The 14,005-nt window shown below is 39.8% G+C and overlaps 1 protein-coding gene across 1 annotated transcript in view; it reads left to right on the top strand.

The window, feature by feature from the left end:
• KALRN (kalirin RhoGEF kinase) overlaps nucleotides 1-14,005 on the top strand; it is a 497,270-nt gene that overhangs the window by 191,561 nt on the left and 291,704 nt on the right. The window contains exons 4-5 of the mRNA XM_050711733.1: nucleotides 4,040-4,232; nucleotides 8,424-8,936. Coding sequence (XP_050567690.1) covers nucleotides 4,040-4,232; nucleotides 8,424-8,936 — 706 coding nt within the window. The remainder of the gene's footprint in view (nucleotides 1-4,039; nucleotides 4,233-8,423; nucleotides 8,937-14,005) is intronic.

Below are 14,005 nucleotides of genomic sequence, written 5' to 3'. Positions count from 1 at the left end.
CAAACCACAGACAAGATGAATAGAGTTACAGTAAATAAGAAATGTTAACACTTAAGTTACTGAAGTGATCCTTGGCACATTTTCATATGGAAACTAGGCAGAAGAGTTAGTTTGGTCTCGGTATGAAATGAGGCCTTTGGGATAATGGTCCGTGCTTCAAGGCTTTCACATACTCATTTTTCTCCTCTTCCTCTCCCTTTTCCACCCCCAGCTTGTGAATCAATTGGCTGATTACAGCCACATTTGTCAAAGGAATGGCGATCTCAAAAATAATTAAGTTCCTGCAGATTTTGTGCTTACAAATTGATGCTTGTAGAGTTACTTGTTATGCTGAGAGCGTCTCCTGACAAGGTTACATTGACCTTCCTTGAAGGAGATCTTTCTCTCACTGTAAACAAATCATATTTTGAATGAGATGCCATACATGTCAGATCTGTGCTTTTGGTGGTCCAACAGGCGTGCTAAATGTGCTGCTTTGTCATTAACTCGTGACTGCAAAACGGGCATGGAGATATTATGTTATTTCAGCTAATCAAGTGCTGAAGCTTCTAAATGCCAGAAGCTTTGGCCAAATTGTAAGGATGAAAAATATATATAATCAATGATAGGTATTTCAAAGATTAATCAGAAAGCATGAAGTGCTTAAACTTGCTTTGTACCCAGTAAGCCAGCTCTTGCCAAAGATAATATAATTTAGAATGTGCCTGAATTAAAGAGGAAATTTGAGAAAATAACCTTGTGAAAGTACCCTAGAAACCAAAATATGGGGGGTTACTTTGACAAAATTAGCATGTCTGCTTTTGAGTTTCTATTTTATTCTTTAAAACAAACAACCAGATCGTAAGTATTGTTTTCACAAATATTCTAGGATGTTTTTACTAAACTTCTAAGCTGGTCTCTGTCTTTGCTTAAAAGCAGTGTAGCAACTGAAATGACATATCAACTATCAAATATTTTCTGCTCACCATTGCAAATCTAGTCCAGATGAGCACAGCCAAAAGGCTGATGGATTGTCCAAATACCTTGATCTGAGCATTTTCTCCAGTTTCTGGTCAAATATCAATACCAGAAAAAAATTAAGCACCACAATCAACATTAATTGCCATCCTAAAATGATTACTTGTGCATAATAGATTGCTGTAGCCTCCTGAGAGTCAGGGATAAGGCATGTCTTGCTCGGACAGTGTGAAGGCAGCTTGATTGCTACTGATGCTTTTCCCGATCAATTGCTAAACTGGGGAGGGTTTGAGTTGTTGCTTTTAAACAATAAATTTAATAAGCATGGCTAGACTATTCAAAAGGAACCTAGGGTCATTTCCTCTACATATTGAGGTAACTGATGAAAAATGACTGACTGTCAAGGATGACAAATGTTCACAGATTGCTCTGAGTCGCCAGAATTTTTGTGTGCTTCATTATGTCTACAAATCAGGCCACTTCTTTTAGGACCTTATCAATGGCTGTATTTGGATATTGCAACTTAAATTTGAGGCTTTTCAATTATTTTTTAAACTGCATTGCCTATGGGGTTTCCCCACATTTATGTAAGCATTTTATACTTTCACATACACATTCAGTTGTGTTTTTACAGACTGTTTTTAAATATTTTATAAAATTATTTAGATTTGCATATATAGTTTCCTGAAAAGTAATTTTTTTGAATTGATTCTAGACAGCTGAAGACTGTGTAGGTACCTGGAGACATCCACCAAGGCAAGCTCCTTACACAAACACAGCATAGTAGATGGTTTCTGCCCCGAAGAGCTTACAATCTAAAGAAATAATTTTCTTATCTCCCTCTTCTTTGTCTGGCTACTGGATCTCTGTGCTGAGTGTCTGAAGAAAAATCAGTCCTTCAAAAAATCAGTTCAGTATAACAGGGATTGGTGACTTGGCAGAAGTTACAGAAGACCCCATAAAGCTTTGCAAGAAAAAACAACACAAACCCCCTATTCAGCCCTTTCTGATTTGATTCTTTGTCTCAGCTCTAGTTCCAAAGGGCAAGAGGCAGGAGCAACACCAACAAAGCTTCTTTGACAGCCTTTTTTCTTTTTGGCATTAGTTATAGAAGGATCAGATGTCTGACCTTTCAGCACTAGGTAAAATGAGAATAAAAAGATCTATATTCCTGATGGTGCTAGGAAGTGCCTGGTCTGCCTAGTTTTTCTTTGCACAGACTGTTGTAAGCAGCATGCTCTGAGTGTGCCAATAACATTAAGGCAGAGGACCAAGCTCATTGGCTTTGACTGCTTCTTCCTGGCACTAAGTGGAGACTGTTCAAGTTAGGAACCTCCCTTAACATGGCATGTACCCTTTGCCATGGAGCAGTCTGTCTGTGCACAGACTTTTTTAGATCTTGGTAAGGTCACCAAGGACTTTCATTTTTAAGTTAGATATGTTAATCCAATGAGCCTCCTACGAAAAATAGCCCATCTTCAATTTAGAGAGCTTTACAGAGTTGTTTTCAGTGAGATATGTGGGACTTGGATCTTACCAGCAGAGAGTGCTTTAAGGATGCAGGGAGGTAGAATATAGTGAAAATCATCCTCTGTGTATGTACTGAGAGTGTTCATGTGGAGGCTAAACAGTCTTACAGCTTCCGCATCATAACCATGCTTAATAATATCTGTCAAGCATATTTTTAATTCATTCTAACAATATCAACACTTGCTATTTTGAAGTATCTTCCACATGCCTTTATGTCTACATTATTGATCCTATTTATAATGATGGCCAGTTTGCAGAAAGGCCACAGGTGCTATATTCATATATTAAAGAGGATTTCTTGTTCTGTACCTCACTGTTGCACAAATTATGTTCATGTTCTGCCATGTTTCTCTTCTTATGCCACTGTTCTTTCAGTTAATATCTTCCTTTCTTTTTTCTACACTCCCTTTCTTCTAACAGCTTCTCCTTCTGGCTGTGACCTCTGTTCCATCTTTAAAAAATATATTACATTGGCAATTAGGCCATTCTGCCATTTTTAGTGCCTTGGCAATGAATTTTAGTAATTACCACGCCAATAATATTACTGCGGGTGGGGAATTCACATTTTATGCAAGTGCTTGAGGCCCACAAGAGACGCCAAAGCTCTCCAAGTTTAATGCCGTGCGTAGCAGTCAGAGGAGCAGGCACTTCCCAATTCTAATCCATGGTTTGGACAGTGCAGATGGAGGATGACGCTTTGGAACCATATCCCTTTTCCTAAGAAGCAGTACTATGACCCTGGAAAAGCTATTCTGAAAGCTACCCAGATTTGAGTTGAATCAACATGTCCATGTCCTTGTCCTTTCACCCTTTCTCCTCTCCTGTAAGTAAAAAGGGAAGGCACGTTTGCAAGCTAATGCTGTGGTGCTCTTGGTCCACATGCATCACTCAGGTGCAGGCCAGATAACCATCTTTAACATTTGAGAAGGGAGGAGTGCAGGCTGGAGGAAAGGTATGACTGCAGACTTTAAAAGACCTGCAACATTTGGAAGATCAATCAGGACAGAAAAGATGCAATTTTAACAGTGCACATGCGAAATCACGCAGACCTTCCTTTCATGGAATGATTGCTAGGCACTTTTATGGAAATTACATTTTTTTAAAAGTCCTTAAAGAGGCCTTTAAAGATGAAGATACACAAATTTACAGATGGCCAGCAATGTTAAGGCACAGGAACCTGCTTATTGGCTTTGGTTGTGGACTGAATTCAATAGGTTGGAAGCAGAATCTGTTGTGTACATTTACAGCTACTATATAGACACATTTGATTCTGGCTTTGATGGTAAGCGTGTATGTTTTCAGTGAAAATTTGAATTGTACATATTTGGGAGATAAGAGATTAAACTGTAATGTATATACCTGACTTCACGTAAATTAGATTATTGCAAAACTCTTAAAATTCATATAGCCTTTATGCTTTACTCCTTTGCCTTTCATTTTCAGTATATCATTCCTTGCTTTGCTCTCCAGCACTGAATGCTATCAGCAAAAGTTAAGTCTCAGTGTGACTGTACACAATATTAATTATCTTGACATGCTTTTATTCCTACAGTGAAGATGTCTGTAAACGAGGATTCACTGTTATTATCGATATGCGGGGATCAAAATGGGATTTGATCAAACCTCTCCTGAAGACCCTTCAAGAAGCCTTTCCTGCCGAGATTCACGTTGCCCTGATTATAAAACCTGATAATTTCTGGCAGAAGCAGAAAACGAACTTCGGCAGTTCCAAGTTCATCTTTGAGGTGAGAGCCATATGAGGGATGTATGGCAAAGCATCATCCCTGATAAGGAATGTTCTTCAGGGGAAAAAAAAACTCAAACCTGGAAAGAAAAATATGACATTTAGGACTGCTTCCCAGAGGGGTTTATGCCTGGCATCAGGTGGCCTTCTGAGCACAACTGTGGAATGGGACATACATTTCACCTCAGAGGTACACGTGTGGTTCACATTGGTGAGAGTTTTTCTGTGGGTTTTATTTTTGGTGGTAGCATTCAACATTCCTTTGTTTCTTTTAGAACAAACAAACAAACAAAAAACAACCATCAAATCAGTCAAAATGCTAAAGACAAAGTTCTCTAGCTGCTAATGTATGGGTTTGTTAGTTGACCTCTATCCAACTTCAGATAATGGCTCTTTTAATAAAAGACATTTAGATTAAATTCACCTATATATTGTCACCACTTTAATTTAATTGCAATTTACAATTCAGGGCTAACAATAACAATTCATGTTAATGATAAGGTGCCTCAGGCAGGTTCTCTGAGAGGTAACCAATATACAACACTGCATAATTAAAGGGAATTTTACTGACTTCGTCATCAGTGAAGACAAATCTGCTATGTTCTCTTAGTGCTTCTTAGCTTTCTGGGAATTTCAGCTTCTCACTCAAAGAGAAGCAAAGCTCAGGTGTGTGAAGTGCTCATATATCAAAAATGCCCAGCTACGGGTAAGTCATGTTGTTTGTTTTTTTTTTAATTCACTGAGAAACAATTCTATAGTTGACTGTCTTACCAGTGTATTAATTTCAGAGAGAGACTCTGAATTTGAAGCTCTGTAACTCAGAATAGAATTTGGATATAGTTCTTAATCTTGACTGCAATGGAAGAGTATATTTAAGTACATACTTGAGATCTACTGAAGGCAATGTGGTATTTTCAGCCTCTTCCTAAGAGCACTGTTTAACTACACTGGGCAACTAGATTATCACGAAGCATTAACAGGCTTTTACAGTATTACCACAATTCAAACATTTGTTGATTTTACCCCCAATTCATGAAAACTCAATGAAAATGATTCAACTCAAATTTTGCTAAGTTTAAATGGACTTTATCTTCGTTGGCTTCCTGTGAGGACTCAGACATGAAAATGACTTCCACTTGCTATCCTCTATGAGCCTTTGAAAGCAAGGCTGCCTTTGGCATAGGTTTGTGTCACCTCCAGAGATTGCTTATGCTTACTGAAATCGCTGCTCCTGGCAGAAGTGCCTGCCATTTCAGTGCAATGAGAGTGGCAATGCTACCTGTGGGGATTGAGAGAGATCAGGGCAATGGGAAGGAGAGGGGAGGTGCAGGGGCTACAGAGGAACGTGGAACAGGAGGGAGCTCATGCAGAGACTCATAACAGAAGAGCTGCTGGGTGTGGGGAGGCTTCTGTTTCACATATATGGGGACACCAAGGGGCAGTCTCACAGCAGCCCAAAGAAAGACAACTTATGCATGTATACCCAACACTGAATTTCAGTCCTTCAGTGCTTAAATAACCGAAACCTAGAGGTAAATTAACAGAGTTCAAATGCATATTTTTAGATCATTTTTTTGTTTTTAAAATGATTTAATTCTTTCTGAAGGCTTGACTTATATTTTGTATTGTGTGGGGTTGGTGTGATGATGAAGAGTAAACTGTGGTCAAGCTATTCTTCATAGTTACAGCTCCAAGCCTGTATTCTTTTAAAAACTCTGGACTCGTTTGCTGTACATGCTGGCACACAGTAAGGATATTTTTAATTTTGTGTGTGTGCCTTTGAGCCTTGGTCTGTCTGTTGGGCTGTTCACATGGATGCTTGTAATGGTGCACAACTTTTGGGGACCAGAGGAAGAGAAAGTCAGATCTCTTGGACAGTTTTATGATTTTAAAGAGATGCTTTAAGCCATGGCCCACAGTACAGTAGATCCACTGCAATACAGACTCCACAGTCCAGGAGCTTCTGTTTTAAAGGGTTTTTGTGGTTGCTCTTGCTTATCGGTAGCCTCTGACTCTGGGGCAGCTCGTGCTCTACATAAGAGCTGTGATTATTTAATAAGCATCCCAGGCCAATATAAGTCACATTTATTCAATTTATGCAAGGCAGCACACATGCACCCTCTTTGCACGGAACCACCCTGGTGATTTCCCACAGCTCGGATCAAACACTAGATACTCAGAAGGAACACACTGCAGTGGAAGGCAATGAAAGTCTCTGTTGAATTACCCCATGCACAAACTTAAGTTACCAGTGTCAGTTTTAAGGCCAAATTCTGCTTCTGGGCTTAAAGGAAGCATTATGCACGTGCCAGGGGAGAGCATGGCCCTTGGTGGAGGCTAATGCTCTGGATTTTGTGTTGTGAGCTGCTGGCAGAAAGATTCTGTTACAGTCTGGAGAGTGAAGCATGCCCCACAGTTCATCACACCCAGAAAAAAAGGAGAAAAAAAAAAGTTTGATTGACGTATGCAGACTCCAAAACTTTCTGTCATTTTAAGGAATAGACCAGGCAGCTTACAGTATTAACTCAGAGGTGCTTTCAAGATTTTCTTTCTCCTGCCAAAAGAGTTTAAATAGTGGGCAGTGCTTTTTACAGTGATTTTTAAAAGAAAGATGGGTGAAGCCCGATATACAGTTACTTTGTCTTACCACATACCTGCCAAACTAAGGTTGTTTTCATGAGAGTCTGAAGAACTCCTTAGAGAAACAAATCTGAATGAAGACATTTGCTACAGAATCTAATGAAAAGCCTTTCTGATATAGTCTCATGTCAAATTCTCAGTATGATAAGAGCAATGTTGCCTTAGTGAGAAGTACTGCAGGGGGAACGCCCAGGTATTAAGGGAAGTCTTTTCTTGACAGCTAAATTCTAAATTTAATTATCTTGAAAGGGTTAGTGTTCAGAGATTTAGAAATTTGAAATCCCTCTGAAGCTGCATGCTTACCTTCCCATTGTTTGTCGGCTCTTCCCCCTTCCCCAGACCAAGGAACATTGCAAAAGAGCTTTAAAATAATCTTTCTGCTGAGCATATGTTCAATAGAATCCCCATTTTTTACATTTCAGAATGCCTGATGTCTTTAGCTGGATAAGAATTGGAAGAAAGGCCTACTATTAACTTAAAACCAGTGGGCAGCCTGCTATTTTGGACATAGTTCAGGATAATGGACAGAACTTAAGTACTTTTCTTTAAAGATGACTTTTGTGAGATTGCTGTGATTATTGGGTGTCTCCACTTCTGAAGAGCAGAAACTCTAACATTCTTTAGAGGCACGATTTTTAGGGGATAGACATGCAGCCATTGGTGAACATTGCAAGCCTTGAAGGGTTACCAACTTGAGTGTTAACATGACAGTACCAAAAATCTAATATAACATTTGAAACCCTATGCTTATGTTTCAGAAAAAAATACTTTGTCTAAAAAAAAATGGGAAAAGCCGTCAGTTGTTGGGTCCTTAAACTGTAATCTGCTTTCTAGGCACCCAGTGCATTTCTCTATCACTGATTACTGAGTCTAAATTAATTAAAATCATTTCTCATTGTGTATGATTCATGATCAGTTCTTTCTATTAGCAATAAATTCTAATTGTTAATACTCCAGCGACATTCCGCTTTTACATTGATTTTGGTTTAATTGCATTTGAAATTACTAATATGAAAGAGCTCTGCCTGTGGCAAAAGCCAACTGGAGTAATCTGGAAGAAAAAAGAAAGTGCACATTGTATGTTTTAGCAGGTCACAACACCTGCTTAAGTTCAAGTGCCTAAAACTTTTGCTGCTGTATAGCCACTAGCTTGAATGTAATGTAAATCACAGAATCCCTGTAATACCATATACATGTTTAATGAATAATCATGTCCAGATATCTAACAGATGTAGGAAGAAATCTTCAGCGTCCAACTGGATTAAAGTAATCTATGGCAGAAGCATTCTCATGAAGGAGAGTCTGGTTTAAAAAGACAGGCATTATTCCAGTAAATACCATGTATTTAAATAAATAAATAGAGTCAGTGCTATTAATAGAAAGCTTTTCAATCCAATTAATTCTTCAAAGTTAAACATCATCCTCAGCATCTTTTACAATGTTGTTGCAATTATGTATTGATGAGGAAAATAATAATTTCATGCTATTTATGGATTGTGCTGTTATTTCTTCTTAGTCACAAATTATAATGCTGTCATTTGCTCTTCCTTAGACAAGTATGGTATCTGTTGAAGGCCTGGCAAAACTCGTAGATCCTTCTCAACTGACAGATGAGTTTGAAGGATCCTTGGATTACAACCACGATGAATGGATAGAGTTGCGTGTCTCCTTAGAAGAATTTTTCAACAGTGCCATTCATCTATTATCAAGACTGGAGGACCTCCAGGAAATGTTGGCTAGGAAGGAGTTCCCAGTTGATGTGGAGGGCTCAAGGAGGCTGATTGATGAGCACACACAGCTTAAGAAAAAAGTGATTAAAGCTCCTGTGGAAGAACTGGATCGTGAGGGTCAGAGGTTATTACAATGCATAAGATGCAGTGATGGTTTTTCTGGTAGGAACTGCATTCCTGGAAGTGCAGACTTTCAAAGTCTTGTGCCAAAGATCACCAGCCTTTTAGACAAGCTGCATTCTACCCGACAACACTTGCATCAGATGTGGCATGTCCGCAAGCTGAAACTGGACCAGTGCTTTCAACTTCGGCTTTTTGAGCAAGATGCTGAGAAGGTAAGGGAAAATCTGTTCTCTTCTTACTTTTATCCAGACTATCACAAGGGCTAATTATAGAAAAAAATGTGATCATTTTCTTCTGTAATTAGACACATGAGGTATTCATCACAGGTGTAAATCTCATGTTGCCAGATGATGTACTGTATGTGACTGGTAAACCAAATGGACTGAACTAATTGTTGGATGTAGCAGACATAATGACATCCAAGAATAACCTGCCTGTGTTACTTCTGATGAAAGTTAATCTGCTTTTTTTTGTGTCACAATCGGTACATTTGGTTGACGTCAGCACACGAATTGGGCCTTTTTTCAAGTCTCCTTTACTAAGCTTCTGAATATATTTATCTACATGTCGCAGCACCTAAAGAAGAATGATTTTAGAGTTTGATCCACTATGATTATTGTTTGCACTTCTTGTGAGGCTGTGGGAAATTTGTAGTTTAAATCATCCTAATTGTTATCCCAAACATTTTCATTTTCCCTGTCCTAGGAAAACACAACAGGTTTTGCAACTGGTAAAACCTTTAGTAATGGAACTGCGTACCAAGGACATGGCCGCTTAGTTCCCACAGCATGAGATCTGAGAATGTGTTTAGGTTAAACATATAAACAGACCTAGAGAAAGCATTCTGAAATGATGACAGCAAGCAAAACTCTCTGTGGCTGTTTTACATTAAATAACACATAAGGATGGCATTTGAGTTCATACCTGACGCCGAGTCAGCGGCCAAGATTCCTGTTCACCAGCGTAAGACCTAATTTGAGAAATGTTTAACATTAAATTATTCCATAGAGATTGCATGGCGACTTCATAGTTCTTAGACTTTTGTAATGTGGCGTATCAGCCTGAAAAGGACATAGGGTGTCTCAAAATGAAACACAGTACACAAAAGAATGTAGAGCAGCAGAAGCACTGGTGAGTAACATGGCTTTAGGAAGCTGTAGTGTGTAGTACTGCTGCAGAGTTACATCCCCACCACCTCCCTCTCCAGACGATACTTATTTGGGAACCTGTACTAGATAGAGAAGTCCCATATAAGCAAATCATAGCAGTTTGTCATGTTTGTTGAAAACACTGGCTAAAATCAGAGTTCCCTAACCAGGTTTCAGACACAACAACCCTTCAAACTTCAGCAATCCACAATAAAGTAGGCTTCTCACTACTACTATTTGTCTACTGTTTGTCACTGGAATCATCTGCAGGTACCAATTTTGGTGAATTTGTTTTAGAAAACCATGTCATGCTGGAGTCTTGGCAGCCTCACTTTCTTAATACAGATGTGCTTGGCAGATCATTAGGTGTTTTTGTAAGAAGTCCTTGCTGCACCTTTGAAATTCTAGGCCATAGAAGTAGGGTATTCTCAGGGGAAAGTATTGAGCTCTTAGGCTTTTTTTTATCTAGTCTGTATATCCATCAAAAGTCCCAGTCTCCAGATCTTCTCCCCTTAATGTATGAGCCGGTTGTTTCACTACCATGTCTGCCTGGACCTGGGAGGGTTAGCAAAAGAAATGCAGACATATCTGAAGGGGCATCCCATTGAGTATGATCTTTTAAATCAATTTATATTTATTTTAATTGAAAATTAATTTTATTTTTAAATGTCAGGGAGAAGCACCTTGCTGAAGCAAATACAGTCTTCAGTACTGCAGAGAAAGGCACAGGACATTGGTTTTCTGTGCATGTACTAAATATCTCTAAGGGATGCGAGGACAGAAAAGGCGCTATCATTGTATAATCAATCCTCCTATTGGGAAAACCTTGAATTCAGATGAGTCTCTCTAAAATGAGAATCACTGCAGAATCACTGAAGAATGCATAAGAGCAGAGTTTTTCTTCAAAACGCTACAGTATTTTCTTCCTCTCCCTTTTCCTTGTGTATGCCATGCTATAAGCAGAGCACTTACTGCTGTCCTTCTCAGTGGTGGCTGCATTTCAGTCAGCTTGGATTTTCCATTTCTTTGGGATTTTTCAGATGACAAGTGCTTGCTAACATAAGTTCTTATTTTTACTAATGATTACTTGCTGTGTTATTAACCTTATCAGCTGAAAGCTCTCAGATCAAGTCAGTGTCTGTGAAGTTTTTGTTGCCCAGCACTTTTCTGTAGTGTTGAAGGAAGTTTCTGAAATACTTTTTCATTTCTTTCTCCTGAACAAGCACAAACGGATGGTGTGATACAAGCCTGAGCACTGTGACAGCTGGGCTCTTTGCATGTGTTATTGTGAGGTTAAGTGCAAGGTTTAGGCAAGTCAGCAGGTACACGAAACTTTGAGGTGAAAACAGAAGCAGTTAGAACATGAATCCTGCCTTTTTCACGCTGGCTGTCTCGAGCAATTCCTGACTGACAAAACAGGTGTTTTGATCTTCTAGGTATCTCTTATTCATCTACCTCTCATAATCAATAAACATAAACTAAACACACAGTCTTGCTTTGGCTTTTCTGAGTAGCTCTCCTTGCCTTCCTTTGATGACTGCTGCATTTTCGCAAGGAATATAAAAGATTTTGTTGCATTATTCTCACAAGTCAGTGTTTTTAATCTTTTCGGTTTGTGAAATTCTCCCTAAAATTCTTCCAGTGAAGGTTGCAAAGCCTTTTACTTCACATTTCACATAGGTAGACTGATGTAAAATATTGATGTGCTTATTCTCCTTTTGCAGATCTCTTTGAAGTAGTCTGATCATCTGAGACTGGAATGTACTTGTCTCATAAAAAGTTCAGAGCAAAACCCAGACTGAGAGCTGTCTCCACTGTATATATATCCAGCACAGTGTGTCTGTGTTTTGAATTTTAAAGTTTCCGGGTACCTCCATTTGTTCACTTGAACTCTACCCTCTACTATTAGATATGGTAGCAGAGCCATGGTCTTCATCTCCTGGGGAGAGGTACAGCTCTTACCCTATCACCTGGATATGTCATTTAGTGTTAATCAAATGACAACTTTAATACCCGATAAAAGCTCAAACTCCAACACAAAATTCTGAATATGAGTAAGATGTTAGGGCCTTGAAAAATATCTGTATTGTCATTGGGTGGTATTTTAGGAAAACAATTCCAAAAGGTGAAAATGGACAAGGACTTTCCATTTTCTGGACACCTCTGATTTTAAAAATTTCAGCTGTCCTCATTGCCTGAAAAATTCTTAAAGATAAGATAGAAAAAAAGGGGGACACAAAATGGAAAAACACACTATTTTCAGGTAGGTTTATTTTTGAACCACTTGGTATTAAAATACTACATTTGTTCAAAGCAAATCAGTTCACTTTTTTCCCTATAGAGCTCCTCTATTGGAACATTTATAAATGACAGTCACTGGCTGGACACATGAATTATTCAAACTGCAGGTATCACAACTTAAAGAAGGTCTGCATGCTTCTCTGCTAAGCATCTCATAGCACTGGCAAATAAAAGGAGAGGGCGGCAGTCACAAACCAGTGGGTGAGAGCCCAGTTGCCTGTGGAGAAACTTTGTCTCCAAGTCAGACCTTTGGTGTTTTATTTTCCTGTGCTGGGGCAGAGGGAGCGGAAAAAATGGGCTCTGCCATCGGCACAGCGCAGTGAGATGGGATCACCAGATGGAGGCTGGAAGCTCCCCGAAGCTCAAGTCAGCAGGCAGGGCAGCCGTGCGGGGAGCTTTGGCAGGGCGCTGCGAGGAAGTTCACATGCTGTGCAGTGCCGACTGTAACGATCTGCTGATAAATAACACATTTCAGCTGCAAGTGTAGCCCCAGCTCTCACTGCCCGACAAATTAATTCCTCACCAGCTAATATACGTACATACATATAGATGTACACAAGTTGAAACGAGAGCTGAGCCTTTGCTGTGTTTTTAACTCGGTAACAAGGAAAATATTTTAGTGATCAGTTACATGAAAAAAATGTGGTCCAGTCCAAACTGAATATTGTTTAAAACAAACAAAAAAAACACCCCACAATGAACATAGATCCAACTATTAGAACTATCTGAGAAATGTTAATTGGTTGGTTGAAATCTGGACAGGGCAAAGAATTCAGGCAAGAGTCCACATGTTTAGCACTTGAATAAATACCCAAAAAAAAGCCAAAAAAATATCCTTACACTCTGCATTTTCCAGCCCTTCTGGAAATCATTTATAACTGGCACCCAAATTGACTTTTGTAGGAATTTCCCCATCATTTTGGGTTTGTTCCATATCAATTTTACTACCCCTGCATGTATGTGAATGAAAAACAGTTATCATGATGTAATCAGTGTTGTCCACATTAAAATAGATGATATAGTCATCAGCTGGACTGAACCTAGGGTCTCTATTACAAACCTGTAACAACAGAGCAAAGACAGAGCAGGCTGCTGTAAAATCACTGGGGTCAGCCTCTACCGAGAGCCAGAGGAGGCTTTGCATGGCTGTTTGGTCGCCCTCTCTCTTTCTGCTTTCTGCCTTTCCACAGAGTCCACAACACAAACTCCAAAAAAATGGCAACGGTTGGTGGAAAATGCAATGAGTGAATTTCACTGGAAGCTTGTGGTGGAAGAAATATTTTGTTTGGATAGGGCCAGCTTTGTGGAAAGTCTAGTGGCAAACCACTGGCCACATCAAGTCTTCAGGGGGCAGCAAAGCAGCGGGCTTGCAGTCAAAACCTTCTGCTCATCCATACTAAAGCTTCCCTTTGGAAAGGACAGCTCGGCCTGTGATTTTCCCTGCGGAGCAGCTCTGGGAAGCTGTGCTGGCTGCCAGGGGCTGCTGTGGTGCTGCTGCTCTGCGGGTGGCTGCAGAGGAGCAGAGGGCTCCCTGCGGCTCCTATCCCACCATGGCTGTCGCTCCCATTTCCCGGACAATGGGACTGGTCTGGGATGATGGGAAGATTTCAGTAAGTGTAAGAGTGATCAGAATGTGATAAAATGTGAAGTTCTTATGGTAAAAGACACTTTTAGAGAGGGAGAGGACTAAACAAAAGGGTCAAGAGGGGAATAAGGTGGAAGAGTAGTGGCACTAATTCCCCTGTGTCCCACTGCCATGAGGGACAAAGAGTGAGAGCACAGCACCAAGGAGCAGATGCTGCATCCCTCTCCTCACATGCTGTGCTGCTTCA

This window comes from Cygnus atratus, chromosome 6 (genome assembly GCF_013377495.2).
Source record: "Cygnus atratus isolate AKBS03 ecotype Queensland, Australia chromosome 6, CAtr_DNAZoo_HiC_assembly, whole genome shotgun sequence".
NCBI lineage: Eukaryota > Metazoa > Chordata > Aves > Anseriformes > Anatidae > Cygnus > Cygnus atratus.
The sequence above is the reverse complement of the archived record's forward strand: the minus strand, read 5'-3'. Positions and strand labels throughout refer to the sequence as shown.